The 18,852-nt window shown below is 41.5% G+C and overlaps 1 protein-coding gene across 3 annotated transcripts; it reads right to left on the minus strand.

Annotated features, from left to right (window-relative positions):
* Window positions 1-3,532: 3,532 nt before the first annotated feature.
* Window positions 3,533-18,631, minus strand: LOC139998554 (uncharacterized). 3 transcript variants are annotated; one of them, XM_072041778.1, is made up of 6 exons: window positions 18,391-18,625; window positions 17,983-18,071; window positions 14,603-14,665; window positions 13,942-14,059; window positions 11,233-11,302; window positions 3,533-8,351 (listed from the first exon to the last, which is right to left on the minus strand). In XM_072041778.1, exon 6 carries the CDS (start codon window positions 7,330-7,332, stop codon window positions 3,811-3,813), a length of 3,522 nt encoding a protein of 1,173 aa, XP_071897879.1. In that variant the 5' UTR covers window positions 7,333-8,351; window positions 11,233-11,302; window positions 13,942-14,059; window positions 14,603-14,665; window positions 17,983-18,071; window positions 18,391-18,625; the 3' UTR covers window positions 3,533-3,810. The 3 variants fall into 3 exon arrangements, 1 of the variants encoding a protein (XP_071897879.1); XR_011811007.1 differs by lacking the exons at window positions 3,533-8,351; window positions 11,233-11,302 and adding an exon at window positions 11,311-12,260 and having other exon boundaries at window positions 18,391-18,631; XR_011811006.1 differs by lacking the exons at window positions 3,533-8,351; window positions 11,233-11,302 and adding an exon at window positions 13,131-13,760 and having other exon boundaries at window positions 18,391-18,630.
* Between the last annotated feature and the right edge of the window lie 221 nt (window positions 18,632-18,852).

Raw genomic sequence — 18,852 nt, forward strand, 5'->3', positions numbered from 1 at the left:
ACCCATATAGCCCCAGCACCTTTCCTAATCTTGGGCAATTACTCGTTAGAGCAAATAATTGTCATTTGTTCCAAGTACCAGTCTTTGCTAGTAGTGACATTGTTACCAGCTTACCGTCCCCCTCCATACTAGACACCCAAAATTTTCTTTTTAAGTGAAAGAATGTCCTTCTAGAGAATGGAAGTTTTTACCCTGACATCTTTTAAGGCACTGATCCTTTATTTCCGTCTTACTATTCTAATCTTACTAATTACTATTTAACCCCCAAACTACTCTTTCCCATTATGTTTTTGTTTGTTTGTTTGTTTTTTTAACATAATTTGCAAATTGCTTTCAGCAAAGCATTAAAGATAATGTTATTTCATTAATTTAAAATTAGTCAAGGTGATTCTCATGATATTTTCTGTTGTTCTTATGCACAAATTGCAAAACACAACTTTTATTAGCCTCACACTGAATTACTTAATTACAGGATGAAATCATATTCAGTAATAACAACTAAAGCACTTAGCCGTGTTCAAGAATGAAGTGAAAATCATTTAGATTCTTGCAAGTGGGTTCTCAGAGTTCCAATACATTTTTAAAGATACTTTTATATCACATAAAATGCATTCTTTTATATGATAGGACAATCCATAACAGAAGAAAATGAAGATCTTCATCCACTACAGCACTCTTTACTCTGAAAGAGAATGTCATGCTATAACCATTACAAAGAATTTCATTATTCTCTCAACCACAGCAGCCACCCAGTGGCTACTCTTTTTAATACTCAGACACGCATAAAACCAGGAATTTAGGAAATGGTCAGAACCTGCAATTTTCAGTGATAGCCTCTTGCATTAAATATTGCTTTTATGTGAAAGAGGAAATAAAGCCATCAACATTTTTTCTGTGGAAGCAGACTCTACACAAACATTCAGAAGAAGAGGAAGAAGAAAAAAACAAAGATATGGATGTAAATGTTGTGAGGCTCTTTTGTCATTACTGTTTTTATATATAGATATAGATATAGATATATAGATATATAGATATATATCTATATATCTATAGACACTATATATATATATATAAACATATATATAAACATATATATATAGTGTCTGTTTGCTTTTCTTTAAATAAGAGACTGTTAATAAGAAGATATATTGTTAATAAAGTTTTAATAGGAAAATATTTCTGTGATAGGCTATTTTTTTCTTTAAACTATAAATCTAGAGAGAAAAAAAAATTATTAAATGGAAAAAAAGTTATTAATGGATGTTAAAAGTATCAAGAAATTTAGACCAACAGCACTGACAGATGTTTCTGAACTACATTATAACTCGTTATGAAAGTTTTGCAACAGTTCTCAATCTTGCAGGAACATAAGAGAATTTATTTCATGCCTTATTTAAGTGTCTTTTTGCGTAGGTGCCAGAAAATGGCTTCATATCCAAAAGCTTGCCTGTTTTTTTTTTAACTGTATTGGTCTAGCTAAAAATGTTACTCTCCCTGCCATTTTTGCCTTGAAGATATCTGTAAACCTTCACAGTTTCAATATTAGTGATTATTAGACACTTTAATATTTATAAAGCAATTATATACAGCCAAAGAGGAACTTAAATAATAAAATTCATTTAAGATGACAAGAAGCATGAAGTTCTTCATCCACATTCTTATGATCTTCCAAATACTCTACTTGAAACCACTTCTTTCCATTTTCTAAGTTCCAAGTTTAACAAAATCTGTGTACATAATGTTTCAATAATGAGGAAAACCTCTATAAAATTCAAAAACTATAACAAATATAAATTATTATCAATGAATAATGCATGTTACTACCAGACAAGAAGTGACAGACGATTACAAAGAAAAGAACCAATACACTTTGTTGTAAATGGCATCGGTTTCTGCTGTGCATACCTAAGTATGTTGGAAGATATATACTTATTGTTACAGGAGTTCCCTCCAGCAATCTTAATATTTGGAAACTGCTATAGTGCACTCTCATTTCAATTGAATGAATGCCATTCTTTGATATTCCTGTATAAGAAACAGAATCAGGAATGATTCTTTGAAATATAAACTTGTGTAATAATTTTGCATTCTTTCACGTTATTACTAGCCTCTACAACTGTATTACTTGTGCTTTCAGTAAACTGATAAAAATTTTTGCCATTTCATCTATAATGATAATGATCTCTAGGAAACAAAATACATAATTAAAAAATCATAAGCTGACCTTCAATGTATGTTTGACCAAAGTCTGGAATTTCTCTTTGAACTGAATCTGATAATTGTGTTCTGTGCTAGAGACGATCACGTACAGTCAGGACTATGCTGCAGCTTCCTTGACACAAAGCTACACAGTCAGTGTCACCAGTCTTCCATACATGTGTAGGACAAGCCCACTTTCTGCATCAAGCTGAGTGAAGGTCTGTTGCGAAGCACGGACGAAAGCACAACAGACACCAGCAGAGTCAGATCATGCTTCACCATTTTATTGCCCGAATAGCCCAACTTTTATAGTGAATTTTACAGGGGTGGACAGTGTTTCACACAAGATTATTGGTCAAAAGCACCCGGACAAACTGTTAAGAAAATAACACCACCTTTTGATTAGAAGTTAGGAAAACAACCCCCTTTGTGCTTAACGGTCACGTAGGCCTAGTCCTTGAGGCCAGCTGCTGATAACAATATTTTCTGAGTTCCTTAATTGGGTGATGTGGGAGTCATTGCCGTGGGAGCTTCTCACAGTTACTCTGGCAGCTTGGTTTGCTCAGCTACAGCAGGCCCTGAGATTTCTAAGGCCTACCCCTGGTTGCTTAAAGCAAGCTTAGATCGAACAATTATGCCAATTCCCAACAATTCCCCCGTTTTCTTTTTGTACAGGCAGTGCTTGGTTTTACAGCAGGCGTCAAATATACAACATAACACAACTATATAACTTAACCCTAATAATACTATAATTACTGTAAGCATTTAATGGTAACACAATCTAATAGTAAGTAACACAACTTAATAGTAACACACTTAAACCTAATCACTTGATGGTGATCAAAGGCTGTTCTTGACAGTCCTTGAGGTGTCACAGCCCACGTCATTGTCAGAATGATTATCAGGAACCTCTTCATGGTCGTCTTCAGCGTGTGCAGATTCTAAAACTGCTTCAGTCCACTTTACAGTGATCCACTGGATACCTGTTCCCGGCACCACTTCAAAATCCCACATTTATCACAATACTACGTGTAATGATGATTGACACCACAATGAACAGAATCCTTAATGCCCCTTTGACTAATCCCAGTAACCATCTATGTATTGTTTCAAACAAATCAGTGAACCATTGATTGAAAGGATTGATATCATATTGAATCTTTTTAATAAATCCATTTTTCTATGATTTTTGCTGGCACCAATTACCTATGCTTTTAGCCTGCACTGTGGTTATATCCCAGGATCCTATACTGTGGCAACAATAACCTGTACTAAGGCTATATTCCAGAATCCTGCACTATGGCAACGATAACCTGGACTATGGGTATATGCACTCTCACTCACACAGTACACAGTACAATCACACATACAGAGCACAATCGTACACCCAGAGGCCTCTGGCACATCTCACTCTCAATCATACCATAACCTCAATCATACCACAAGAATATAATTTAGAATGATAAGCAAACAAACAAGTATTGTGTCTCATTGTGTTCCTCGTGAAGTGACTTGCAACACTTTGTTTTAAAACCTTACCCTTACACAAATACTTTCAACACAAAATACCTGGACATTTAAGAATAACACATATAATTATTAATACTCCAGTTAGTATCCCTCCAGCAGCTGAAAACCTACTGTATGTCTGCAGCTACAGGAGATCTTTGTCTGCTCCTGCGGTGAGCAGCTGAGAGTGGAGTCCCCTCCGAACAAAACGCTCAGGGTGCACCTACGGGCGTCCACACCGCAGCTGATCCCCGCAGCCGAGCAGTTGTTATGTGTGGCCACAGATGCCACTCCAAGCACTAAAATTGCCAATGCCGCCCTAGCTGCAACCCCGCACAATTCAACATTATCATTGCTATCCGGTGCAAGCAATGCCCATTTATGTCTGGTGATTTCATGCAACTGCAACAAGCTAGAAGCGAATACAATGAGTTTATCTAAGTAACATGGACTTCTGATAGCATTTGCAGTGATACCTTGCCAGGCCCTATCCCCACAAATCAGAAAAACATCAGGAGGTAAGGCCAAAGCTGTACAATTGTTCCAAACACTGTAGTTGTTACCCCTTGTCTCCATGCTATGAACCCCTAAACCCTGCTTAGCAGCATCATTGTAATCACAGGTGTTATTTGTATTTTTGTACCGGTATGGCCTTTTCCAGGTTCCTGTAGCAGGAATCATCTGATATCCACGGCTACATTCACATTTGTAGCCACCTTTCAGGTTGATACAGATTTGACTACAGATACCAGGGTTTTGACATTCATCAATATCTCCACAGTTTCTCTTGTCTACAAACTCAAACCCAGCTGGACAGTCACATTCATTTATGTTGCATTCCTTCAGGGGCTCATCACCCCAGTCCTTGCAGTCTCTCTGCTGGTTACACACTTCATTGATACCTATGCATTCTCCACTTTTGCACTTGAATTTGCCAGGTCCAGAGCACTGAATAACATTGTTACAGTTTGCTTCATCAGTGCCCTCCAGACAGTCTCTCACACCACTGCACTGCCTACTCACATGGACACAGTTCCCATCTTCACATCTGAACTGGTCTGGCCTGCAAGTCTGAGAAGGGCAGTTAATTTCATCACTTCCATCCTTGCAATCAGGATCTCTGTCACAGTCTTTTTCACCTGAGCCGCACTGCACCTCACTCACATAACACTTCACCAGAGGTGCAGGCTGACGGCCACACTGCTCCAAAGATTCATCCGAGTGGTCGGAGCAGTCACCTTGACCATTGCAGACAAAGCTTTTGGAAATACATTGTCCACTACTGCATGTGAACTCTGCTGCACTACAAGTCACATTGCCACAATTCTCTTCATCTTCTCCACTGTCACAGTCTCTTTCACCATCACATTTCCACGACACTGGGATACACTGGGTCGACTGAGGACCACAGCTGATTTCATTTACCCGGCATGTTCTCATATGACACAGCTCAGCACTCTCATCAGACCCATCTTCACAGTCCGGATCCCCATCACACTGCCATCTGTTTGGCACACACTGACCACTGTTGCACACAAAGTCAGATTCAGCACATGTCTTCTTCACACAAGCACTCTCATCACTGCCATCTGAGCAGTCTTCATCACCATCACATTTCCAGGACACTGGTGCCCGCCGCCCCGCACCTGTGTCACTTATACTACTGCTATTACCCGTGCCGTCAGTGTCAGTGGCATCCTCCTGGTACCGTTTCTGTCTTTGCCGCCCCTTACTCTCCCCCTTTTCTTTTTGCCACTGACCATTCACCACAAATGGATGAGACACATGATTACTAGTTAGGAAAGAGCGTGTAACATCTGCTATACGGCTGCAGGCTATCTGCTGGTTTTGGTAATACTCCAGCTGCCTCTCTGCCAGGTCCACGTGCTGCAGCAGGTTCTCAATGAAGTGCTGGAGCTTGGCTTTTCCCCGCAATTCTTTTTCTGCCTCCTCCTCGAACTCGCTGAGGCGCTGCTTCAAGGCTGCGATCATCTCCACCGCCACGTTCACCTGCCTGCTGAGCACCCGCTCCCTTCGCTGCACCTCCTGCTGCTTCTGCGAGAGCTGCACGAAGGCCTCCCGCACCTCCAGCAGCTCCGCCGTCTTCTGGGCCAGCTCCCCGGTCAGCCTGTCGAGCCGCTTCTCCTTCGTCTTGTCCACGGCCTCCACCATCCTGCTGAACTTCGCCCTGACATGCGCGTCACGGCCGAACCGACCGCGCTCCCCGCAGCGCGGGCAGCGGGACGGCAGCGCCGGGCCGGCCACGGGCAGCGGCTCCGGCCAGGGGAAGCCGCCCTGCTCCGCGCCGTCCTGCTGCATCCTCCGCCTCGGCGGGGCGGGCTTGGGAAACTTCGGGCACAGGGACCGGGACCGGCCCCAGCCGAGAGGTGGCCGCTCGCGGCCGCGCTGCCCCGGCCGGTGCCGGCGCCGGGGCCAGGGCCGGGAGCGGAGCGGCCACGGGAGGCGTTTGCGACTCTTGCCGCTGTTCCGGCCGTTTCCCGGCATGTTGCGTCGACATGCCGCTTCCTTGTGATTGTTCGACTGACAATTTGAGCACCATACTGCCCCAGCTCTGCAGTTTCGTCTCACGTGTCCAAAAGCACCACAACGATAACATCGGCAGCGGTGTGGTAACTGGTTACTAGGGGGTGGTACTTGACCACCGGCGGTTTGCAAAGGAGCAAGAGCTGCAAGGACCTGACTCTGTGTAAACTCAGCATGCTCTTTCACAGCCTGTGCCTGTTCTCGCATGCTGTCACCTAATTGCTTTACTGCCTCTACTAACATAGCCTGTGGGCCTACTGGTACCTGAGCCATTCTTTCCAACTCTTCCTCGATTGTCCATGTCCCGGGCAAGGAAGCCAATATATTGCGAGTAGAGGGGTTGCTATTCTGAATTGCGCACTGTTTTAATATCATGCCCTGGAGGTAATCGGGCACCCCTGCCGCCTGTATTGCATTTGCAACGCGATCAATAAAAAGCCCAAATGGTTCCTCTCTACCCTGTTTGATTCCCATGTAGGAAGGTATTCCCCCTGGCTCCTTTATCCGATCCAATGCTCTTCTGGCCGTTCTCATTGATTCCTTGGCTTTATCAGGTCCCAGCAATGCCTGTGCTTCTGTCCTAAAATACGGTCCTATCCCCATCAACTCTTCCAGCGTGACCCCATGTAAAGGGTCCCCCGGTGGTCTTATCACTGCGACTGATTCTTGACAAGCAGCCTGCCAATGGGCATTAAATAAAAGCTGCTGGTGTTGGGTCAAAACTAACTTCATTATGTTGCGTATGTCTCCTGGAAGCAAAATATTTGTTCCCCAAATGTAGTCCAGCATGTGTCTCGTAGGTTCACCTTTCAGACCTGAGTCATTTACTGTGGACCGCAGCTGAGTTAACAATTTCCAGTCCAAATTCACTAGATTAACCATAACATTACCCTGGGCGTCCGGTGGTGAGTATATTACTGGGAAGGCCTCTGGAATCAATTGTGCAGCTATCTCGTGTTCACCCTCACGTAGGGCCTCATTTGCTATTTGGTTCCACATCCTCTGCCTCTGTTGAACACCGTCTGTAAACGGGCTGGTGTTTTTTCTGTCTGGTTTTTGCTCTCTTATTTCCTCGTCCATCTGAGGGTTAACACTACCAGCTCTTCCCGGTAATCCCAGTCGCTCTGTAGCGGCAGCAGCGACTCTCTGCTCAGCCTGATGTATAGCTAAGGCGTTAGTGACTGTTTTCCAAGGCTTCGATAATTTTTTAGCAGTCTTATTGTCATTAATAACTTCATCAAACAATTTGTCCCCAAATTTGCGCCACTCTGCTTGTTCAAAAACTGTATCCGGATTGATAAAACAACCCTTTGTTACTCCATATGCTAATAATCCTGGTAAATCCTTTTTGCAGTCTATACCCTGCGTGCCTCATTTTTCTAAGAAACATTTGAGCAAATCATAGGCCGCTTGTCTCTCCATGCCTTTGTTTATACTGTTACAACCTTTGCAAGACAAGTGACTGGCAGGGACCGTCTATAGGTGCTCCCGGGCGCTCCCGGGTGCGGGGATTGCGCGTTTACGTCCCGTTCACCTGTCAGAGTGCAGGTGCGGGGATTATCGTCCCTTTTACCTCTACCGCAATTACTTCAGTGTCCCGCGATTACTTCAATGTCCTGCGCGGTTCCGTACCCCGCGTCTCTCACCGTGAGTCCCCGCGTCCCACCGTGTCCCGCGTCTCTCACCGGGAGTAGCGCGTCTCACCGTGAGTCCTGTGTACAGCGTTTGCGGCTCGGTGTCTGGTCAGCTGCAGCGCCGGTCCGATGTCCGCTCCGAAGTTCCGGCGGCGCTCCGATGTCCCGCGCCGCTCCGATGTCTCAGTCTCGGCGCTGTGACCCCGGCGCTGGTCCCCGGCGGCACTGGTCCCGGCGCCGCTGGTCCCGACGCCACTGGTCCCCTGGTCTACCTGCGTTCGGATGTGCCGGCGCCGCTGGTGTCCCGCTGCGCTGCGATGTTTGCCCCAGCGCCGCTGCGATGTCCGTGCTCGGCTGCGATGTCTGCTCCGGTGCTGCGATGTCCTGCTCCGGTGCGATGTCTGTTCAGGTCCTGTTCAGGTCTCCCGCTGCGATGTCCTGTTCAGGCCCTGTTCAGGTCTCAGCCTGTTCGGGCGCCATTTGTTGCGAAGCACAGACGAAAGCACGACAGACACCAGCAGAGTCAGATCATGCTTCACCATTTTATTGCCCAAATAGCCCAACTTTTATAGTGAATTTTACAGGGGTGGACAGTGTTTCACACAAGATTATTGGTCAAAAGCACCCGGACAAACTGTTAAGAAAATAACACCACCTTTTGATTAGAAGTTAGGAAAACAACCCCCTTTGTGCTTAACGGTCACGTAGGCCTAGTCCTTGAGGCCAGCTGCTGATAACAATATTTTCTGAGTTCCTTAATTGGGTGATGTGGGAGTCATTGCCGTGGGAGCTTCTCACAGTTACTCTGGCAGCTTGGTTTGCTCAGCTACAGCAGGCCCTGAGATTTCTAAGGCCTACCCCTGGTTGCTTAAAGCAAGCTTAGATCGAACAATTATGCCAATTCCCAACAAAGGTCTACATGAAGTCTTTTAGCAGCACCTACAGATTCCTGTTTTTTTTTTTGTTTGTTTTGTTTTGTTTTTCTCTCAGAGATAGCCACTTCTTTTTGTCACATTTTCTGCTTACTTAAATTTCTTTTTCTTCTCCATCATTATTAGTCCCCAACTTCAAGATGACCCATTTATTTCTGCCCATTTTTCTTTGTAGAGGGTTCAGAACCTCTAACTGAGAACCCAGGAATCAAACATTTTGACACATCTACTTGTTGGTTTGACACCTGGAATTTGATATATAAGTTCAGGTTGAGGAACTGGTATGTTCTCCAAAGCAGACTGCAGGCAACACACAAAAAGTTAATGGAAATATGTAATTTCTTCATACATCATCCCTTCTCATGGAGGAAAGTAGTTACTAACTTATCTTTGTTCAACTCCTTAACCTGAAACTATTTGCTCTCAATAATTTATATTTGACTTTAATTACGTTTCAGTTCTAAGTTCCAATGAATTCTGATAGACCATATTACTGAAAACATTTGCTTAGTGTTTGCATCATTTAACCAAGGCTAGGGTCGATAAATATTAGCTAGCAGTAGGCCTACAGTCCTAATTTTTATTTTTTTTTAAATTCCTTCTGCTGGACTACAGTATTACCTGAAGCTATGACTTCAGTTTTTCCACTGCAACATGCTTAGCCACTGACAGACTAGGCTGTTGTATGGATAATACCCTTGCCAGAATTTTAAACCCTGCCCAGTGAGATTCAATTTTTATTGGACATTGGAATTAATAATGAAATCAGTTCTTAACTGAATTTAGCAAATCCCAAAGACCTTAAATTCTCTAATACTTGATTTTTTATTTTCCACTTGGAGTTTCTGAAACAAAATGAGAATAATATTAATAAAGTAGTGGAAGTAAACAAAACCAAGCACTAATATTGGATTAATATTAATGATCCAATTAATGGAGCAGTTTGTCATTCACTGATGGATCATCAGATTAGCCATAAAACATGCAACATGTTACAAAGAAGGGTTCAACATATCCACTATTTAGAATAAACAACTGATGTAGTGTATGCCTCTGTACCTGATGTACGTAGTGTATAAGTGAATGAGAAATTTGGAAGAAGCACTAAAGTAGAGTGAGCCAGAGCACAAGACGGTATGAGAGATGAAGAGGGACAATGTGACTGTGTAAGAAAAAGACTTGGGCAACACACAAGACTAAGCATGAAGAAGCATGTGTGAGAAAGACAGAGCAAGAGAGCACGTGCCCATGACTGAACACAAAGGAGCATACAGAAGACTGACGAACAGCAAGTGAAAGGGCAAGAGCCAAGACAATGAGAGACAGCAAGTGAGCCAGAGGTAAAACGAAGAGAGTGCGTAACAGAGGGCACACGGGGGAAGGGGTGCACACCCAATGATGGCATGAGAGCACAACAGAGATACAGAGCACAAGGTCTCTTCTCTGGTATCTCTTTTAAAAATCAGCACATTATAGCATCCAGATATTTTCTCATATTAGGAAAAATCAGGCAATGTTACCCACATGAGTGATCACCACTCAAACACTGTAACTTCACATAGCATTTGGCATGAAAGGCAAATTACTGGTTTGGAAGGTGGGGGGGTTAAATCTGACAGGGAGCTAACACACACACACAAGTGAAAGAGGAACTCTTCACACGCTACTTTCGTGTACAAACAAGAATTTCATCACAGTGGAGCAAAAACATATAGTAGCAATAGCACAGGTGTCCTATGATCAGCAATATCAACAATAAAACCACAATCTCACCAAAGACAGGAGAGAATATTTAAGGTTTTAAAAACAGAGTCAAAAGTTAGTAATTATTTAAAAAAAAATGACTCACCCACTCACCTAGTGCATTTTAAATTGGAGAGCAAAGTTAGGAGAAAGACAGCAGCTGTCTCTTTCACCAATTACCTGCCAGTGCTAAAGTACTACATTTGCATCCACAAAATGCAATGCAAAACTAAATTTTACTGCATTAAGAGAACTGCTTAGTCTATCGCTTCACAGTTCAGAGAAAACATAGAAGACCCAGAACAGAATCTTGATGCACTTCTGTTTTAAAATGCAAGTCCTGACAACCTGACAATGTTTCATGTAGCCCCTTTATCTCAAAAAATATATAATAATAATAAAAATTAAAATTAAAAATCTCTCTCTCATATGAAACTTGAGCTATCCCAGAATGTATTGTTTCATTTCCAGCACACATGAAATGTAACAAGATATTGCACTTTGGTTGCCTTTTAAAAACAGAAGCACAGCAGAACTCAACATTATCCATAATCCTTTCATTCACATATTTCCTCTCACCTCTTTCATTTTTTAATCAGAGAATTGAATTATTATTGGCCTTAAAAGGCTGATACTTTACCACATCTTGCAAAGTACAAAAGCAACTTTACCTTTTCCCTGCTGCAGCCTGCCTTTTGTTCTTCTTAATCTTTAGATTAGTCATTTTTAAAATCTTCTCCACTGTGAAATCAAATAAATACAATTAGATAACATTTCATTTACTGGGGCTAGCATCCTTTATTATATTAACATCATGCTCAAATTTTTATTCTAAAGTTTATTTTAAAAAATCCATTATTTCTAATGATAAAAGAACATAAAGTGAAGGCATCCAGTATCTACCACACTGTGTTGGGTTTATGAGGCAAGGTTTTGGCAGAGATTGTCCTCCAGACTGTGGAGAAGACCACAGTGAAGCAGTCCTCCTGCAGACCACGGAGGCCCCTGCAGCAGTTGGTTGTGCTCTGAAAAATGCTGCTGCCCATGGAGAGCCCACACAGGTGTTTTTTTGGCAGAACTGTGGCCCAAGTTGGGCCCATGCCTGAGCAGTCTGCTGCTGGAGGACTGCACCCCACTGGAGCGTTCTTGAAGAATGGCAGCCAGGGAGAAAGGGGAACTTGTTAGGAGGAAGGAGTGACAGAGGCTACCTGTTACGAAGAGACCACAACCTCCACTGCCAGCCTCTCACACCATTCAGGGCTCAGGGTGCTGAGGTGGAAGAGTTGGGAGTGAAGTTGAGCCTGGGAAGAAGGAGCAGGTGAGGGGCAGCTGTTTTTGTTTTGTTTCTCACCACGCTTCTCTATTTTTACTTGACAATAAACTATAATAAATTTCCCCTAGTCAAGGGTTTTTTGGCCATGATGGTAATTGGTGATTTCCATGTTCTTATCACAGGTTAGGAGCTTTTCCACCCTGCCCTGTCAAGGACAGGGTGTGGGAGGCTGGAGGAGGCTAGGTGGGCACCTGGCAGTTGCCACGGTCAAGCTGTTTTACTGGTAAATAATATTCATGGTGTATTTGGGTGACCCCTGAAGAGACACTCCAGAATACAGACCCAGGTCTGTATTTCCATGAAAAATACATGCCAAAACAAGCTCATTTTAAAAATCTTACCCCCTTTGCAGAAACATACCTGTCTCTAAAGGGAAAGAGGAAAAAAAGAAAGAATTAAATGAAGCATTTGCCCTGCCAATAACCATTATTTATTAATGGCAACACCTCACACATAGTCTGAATTAATCATATTGCTTACAGAGTTTGCATTTACTGCAAGGTAAGTTTTAAATTTTTATAGATGGTTAAAATATAAATGTATCCTAAATTCTCAGAAAGTTGCAAGCATAGAGGAGTAATGACTCTAAATTTCTTTACGAGCATTACGTGGGCAAAAATATATGCTGGGTTTTGACTGCGGATTGGATTCTCGTTAGAGAGAATACTTTTCTTCTTTTTTTTTTTTTTTTTTTTTTTGAGCAGAATAATAAGGGTGTATTCTTATAGCTCCCTTTCTACCTCTACAATTACTTTAAAATGTTGTGAAGACTCAGCTTCTCAGCACAAGCTAAATAGGCAGTTCTTTGCCAAGATCCCTGTCCATTGTGCATTCATGAAAGCAAACATGAATGCCATTGATCCCAGCAGGAAGGCTTGCAGGCTTGACACACTCTGTGCCAAAGCAAGGGCTCTAATTAGTGATCCTTCCAGCTGGACAGTAAAGGCCTTACCCTTCCTTAGGGAATAATAAGACAGGCCATGTCTGAAGTCCCCAAATAAGCTTTATAGAATAGGGAGCATGCAGAGAACTGCATTAAAGGCACTAAACCAGCCGACACAGGTGACCGAACAGTGAACTGTGCACTTGGCAATGAACAGAAAAATGCCTGCTACACAAGCATCATCTGGTCTTTGGTTCCTCCTGTTTGCCTGAATTACTGTCAGAATTCAAAGGACTGTAATGGATGGCGCAACTATTTAAAAGAAAGCAATAGATTTGTTGCAACAGTGATAGTTTTGAATATCTTCAAACCTTTTCTTCAAAAACAATGCTTGTTGACAATATAACATACCAATTCATAACATCACCATTCTTTGCAGAATAATGATAAAAAACTCATTAGCAGTAACAGGCTTTGAAAAATAGGCAGCATGTGTAATTTCAGCACTTCAAAACTGTTCGCAATAAAGTCACTTTTAATTATATTTCTTTATAAAGAAAAATTATCTAAAGGATTAAAAATAGAAAGTCCTTTCATAGTAAAGATTACTAGCACTAGACTGCAAACACTGTAACCAGAGAAAAGCACTTGTACATATATGCAAAGTGTACATCTAGGTTTCTGTATATAAAAGATCTTATACAACTTCTTTTATTGCATTGCTGCTTCAGAATTCTGACAACCACAATATTCAAAACGAGAGTTTCACTGAAAAAGCAGGATCTACTGAAAACAGTGGCTTATTTAAACATACTTTACATATAAGCGCATGAAATGTATAAAGAAGCATTGACATCTTGGAAGATTACAATGCCAAAAATTGCGTGAAGCTACAGTAGAAAAAAAATCCAAATGGTATATGCATATCCATTGTATACATCAATTATCTATTAACAAATTCCCAACGTAGATAAATTCCTCCTCTGTTAAAAAATAAAAATAAAAAAATCATAAGTTAACACTTTTAAAAATAAACTAGAACGTACAAGTTTACACCCTTCTAATCCAACCACATTTGCTTTTTGAAAGCAAATGCAAATTCTAAAAGTGAAATATTAAAAGTATTTAAAAACGAAAATTTTTCACTTAGAATTATTATCCTACCTTGAGAACTGCAGTTTCTTTAGCCAAGCAAAATGCTTGGTCCTTCTGATGTTTGTTCCATTTTCACATCAAGTGGATATTAATTTTAACTACTAGCTTTCACTGAGAATCTTTCATTCTTGAAGAGAAATAAGAAAATTACTTATTGAAAACAAACAAGTCTCATTTCAAGATAGCAGCTTTTAGCCAATAGTTTTCTGATTTTCTACCTTTTGTTTAATACTGGTTATTCTTACTTGCCTGAAAGACTGCTACATTTCTCTTATCAGCAACATTATTATATTTTTTCTAAAAATAAGATTGAAAAAAGAGAGGAAGAAAGGCTGTAAACAAAAAGCTGTAGAATACAAAGGCAGTTAAAAGTTGGCTTCACAGCTCCTCAAAATAAATACTGAAGGATTATGATTCTGTAACCACAATCAGGATCTTTTTTACATCAAAGCTAGAGAAAAAGTAATGATATTAGTGCTTTGGACTCTAAATGGAACATACTGTTATTGCTGGGCAATAACTGTCCTTGTGCTGAGTGACAAAAAAAAAAGGGGAAAAGGCGCACTTCCCCTCCCACATTCCCTGTATATCTCTAAAAATAAAGGACAGGTGAATATTCAAGGTGAAAATCAATATAATTTTTAAGATAGCCAGGAAGCCTTTAAATTACCTGAAGCACATTCTGTGCTCATTTAAAGAACATTCTGTATGCAGGCTGTAGTAAGAAAAGTATCTGTAGAATTAAGCAAAAGATCAATGAACAAATTTTCAGTGTACCACAAACACAAAGAATTCATAATGTAATAGTTATAAAACAATTGACTTTATGATTGTTTAATATTATCACAGGCTCATAGAGATGTATATTCAAGGTATTATAAGGTTGCATTAAAGAAGGTCACATTAAAGTGAGGACAATAGCTCTGAATCTCAAAGGATTTGGTCTAAGAATGTATTGGAAAACGAGAGATTCATAATAGTTTTTTCAGCCTGTTTTAGCATGTTTTCTAATACCATGAAGTCTTATGACATATTTAAAGTCAGTTTAAAGCTTATTTTTCTTCATTAAGACAATAAAGTGTGTTTTTCCTACATTCATGCTATCTATAGCACTTTGGTTTGCACTTCCGGATGCAGCCCAGCTAGTATGCATTTTCTTCTACGTTCACTAATGAGGTGGTACAAAAATAAAAATAAAAATCAGGGAATAAATTAGGAGACTAAAATGCAACCTACAGTGAGATGCAATCTACAGGTGGAAAAACATAAAAATTGAGAAGTATGTCAGCGTAAATTCATAGAATCATAGAATATCCTGAGTTGGAAGGGACCCTTAAGGATCATCAAGTCCAACTCTTGACACCGCACAGGTCTACCCAAAAGTTCAGCCCATGTGACTAAGTGCACAGTCCAATCTCTTCTTAAATTCAGACAGGCTCGGTGCAGTGACCACTTCCCTGGGGAGCCTGTTCCAGTGTGCAACCACCCTCTCTGTGAAGAACCCCCTCCTGATGTCAAGCCTAAACTTCCCCTGCCTCAGCTTAACCCCGTTCCCGCGGGTCCTGTCGCTGGTGTTAATGGAGAAAAGGTCTCCTGCCTCTCGACACCCCCTTACTAGGAAGTTGTAGACTGCGATGAGGTCGATTGTTAATTGATTGTTAATTGATTGTTATGCTCTGGTAAAAGACGTATTCAAGTGGAGAGAATATCTGTCCAGGCTTGGAGTCAATCATATGCAGTCAGTAGAACCTGGCTCAAATAACAAAACCAGTTTCTGACACTAGGTCCTTACTGCTTCAAAAATGAGCAGCTAGGTTCATTTGATGCTAGACACTGCCCCTCTGGTAGTCTACCCAGGGCCTAGAAGGGACATACCTCCAATCTCTAATGACCTAATAGGTGGGCTGGCAGGAAACTGGCCATCCAGAAAATGACAGGTCCAAGTTTGAGGTTTGATAGGAAGGTTTTGAGAGCTCTCACTTTGTCACAGCCTGCCAGTTTTCTATACCCAGGAGAGAGCTCTACTCTTTTTCTTCTCATGGTTTTATTCTCCATCTGAACACATAGAAACTGGCTTCAAAGTCTCAATTCTCCCCACACTGTGATCAAATAAATGAAGTAGTATCGAGGCTCATTCTGATCTCTCCACTCTAATTTATGTACCAGAGCTCTCTAAATGGCATCTGACAGACAAACTCCCTCTGCACCCATGTCTCTGGCTGGACAGCAATTCAAATTCAAATAATAATAATAATAGTAATAATAATAATAATAATAAAGCTCTCTGTCTTTCCTTCCTTTTTTGAGAACTAAGCAGTTATCACAATGACAAAGAAAAATGACTGCCCTCCTTAAGACATATGCAAACAACAGATGATTGATGATTATAGAATTTGGCTTACAGAACCTTAGTAACCAGTCAGAAGAACTGCCAATGGCATATACATGTATACAATTTTACCACATGGCATCAACTTGTACCCACCTCTGACTGCCACACACCTTAAGTTAGCACCACTCAGTCTGCAGGAAGGGGCTGTTACCTGCCTTTAATGTTAAATGTTTAATGTCTAAAAAACACACTACCGTGTATAGAACTTGTTGGAAGTCTCTCACCAAACATAAGAAACTTAACTAGCTTAGCAAATGAGCCAACCTTTCAGACTTTATGTTTATCCCTACTAATGAGAGCAGTACCACCACGATGAGGCAGAGCTGAGAAGCCTGCATGTGTGGAAAGAAACCTCACTAATGTACTGCACGAGCACTAAGCTTTACATACTGCTCAACATGAGCATTAAAATAATGGTGTGCTTTGCAAGCCCTATAGTTTTTAACAAATAAAAGAATCTGAAAAGCTGAATTAGTAAGTATTTTAGGAAAGACTTAAGTGTTAAATATTCTGTATCACTGAATTAAAGCTGAAAGGTTCCCATGTTATCCACTCTAAAAATATCCACTACCCTGCTTTACAGCCTTTTGGAGGCTGTTTTCAGCTACGATGGGGGAATAGACCCCAGCTAGACCTCACATGTATCAGACAAGCCTCAACTCCAATGCAAACGGAGCTGTCTGACCACCAACTAAGGCTCATGAAGTGACTAAACACTTCCTTGACAAGTGCCAAATGCTGATCTAAAATTCCAGATATAAACATGTAGGTAACATAGAGCCACCACTGTGGGCTCTTTATACATACAGCAATTACTTTTTTTTTTTTTTTTTTTTTTTTACTAATTCAGACACCTTAGCAATTACCTAAACTATAAACTTTAACGCTCCCACAATCTATTCCCTTTAGGTTTATTACTAATTTTCATTTGAAACGGAACACCTGAAGCAATAAAACTGCTAAGCATTCATATCTATCTTGAGAACAGTAGTTTCCTAAAACTACTATGACAGAGCCCACTATATGAACTGCACTGTTCAAACCTTACACTAACCTACAGCTTTTGGGGATTTATAAAACTCCTTGCAGAAGAGAATGTGCAGCATTTGTACACTTGGCATGGATTCTGCTATTCATTAGAAAAACTTTATAAACACTGAGTTTTTTCTGACACCACAATGATCATTCATGTACATACACATATACATGCATGCATATAAAATGGGTGAAACCTATAATGCTTAAAAATACAAAAAATTGAATGTACTTATGTGTATTCTTCATGATGTCAGCCAGGTCCTTAGAAGTATACTGACCAGTCAAAAATAACAGTATTTTTTACAGTGCTTATTAACAGTTACATCAGTACAGACTTCTAGAGAAGTTTCATGGTTAAACTTCTGACTTTAAGATCACATTTTGTTTTTTGCTTTTTTGTTTGTTTGTTTGAACTGTTCGTCTGTTCATGCTGAAATTTAAGATCTGATTTCACAAATTCAACTTTCCAGATGCCTTAAGAGCCAAGAATTAAATTCTGGATAGCCTTACTGTCCACTATATTATGCATATATTGAAACAGCCAGCCTCTTAATTAGCTGATTATACAGGGAGTTAACATCCCCTTTTTTTGCATGGAGTTACCTCATTTGGATACTCACGTTGCAGTCACATATTCCTCATGTTTCTAGCAGAAATACTTTATAGACTAGTCCATATAGGCAGCTTATAAGAAGGACTACACGAGGACCTACGTGAGAAACCAGAAAATAATTTCTCTGCCATGCCATCTTGCAGGACGGAGGGGGAAGGAACCACCACCAAAAAACACTTCAGTTTCATCTCTAAAACACTGCCGCCCCCCAGAGGCAGCGGTTCGCGAGCTGCAGCTCTGTCAGCTAAAATTTGCAAAATTCGAGCAAAATTTGAGCGCCTGAGAAACATTGCTGGGCGTTTTCGCGTTAACCGGTGCAGACAGAGGTAACCGTGATAACATATAATGGAAAACCAGCCTCCGTGAGCAACATCACACCGCAGGTTAGACATGATTTGTTCCCAGGTATTGCTACCTAACCACACACGGATGGGATGGCTGCAGCTGTATTTCTGCCTCTTTGGGCCCCGGTATTAGTTATGGCAATAACGGGGTGTCACGGCGAAGAAACGTGTCCGCCCCGGGACTCGAACCCGCAACCCCCGGGTCTGGAACCGCCCCGCCCCGCCCCACTGCCCTCTGCGTGCGCACCGAGCGGGGCTGCCAGGCGCATGCGCACTGGGAGCCTCCACCCCCCCCCACACACACACCCTCATGGCCGTGGGCGGTGGCCGCGCATGCGCAGTTGAAGCCGGGGGCAGCGCTCTGGGTGTCTGGTGCCGTGGGTGGTGTTCCCACTGGATCGGTCTGGGCAGATACACATGCAGCCCCATTAACTCTTTTAGAGTAGAGCGAGGGGTTAAGCCATCACCTTAAGGCTTATTCTGTCTCGATTCGTAGAGGCTTGTTTTGTCTCTATTTTGAGTTGTAAGTGACT

This window comes from Anas platyrhynchos, chromosome 8 (genome assembly GCF_047663525.1).
Source record: "Anas platyrhynchos isolate ZD024472 breed Pekin duck chromosome 8, IASCAAS_PekinDuck_T2T, whole genome shotgun sequence".
NCBI classification, from domain to species: Eukaryota; Metazoa; Chordata; class Aves; order Anseriformes; family Anatidae; genus Anas; species Anas platyrhynchos.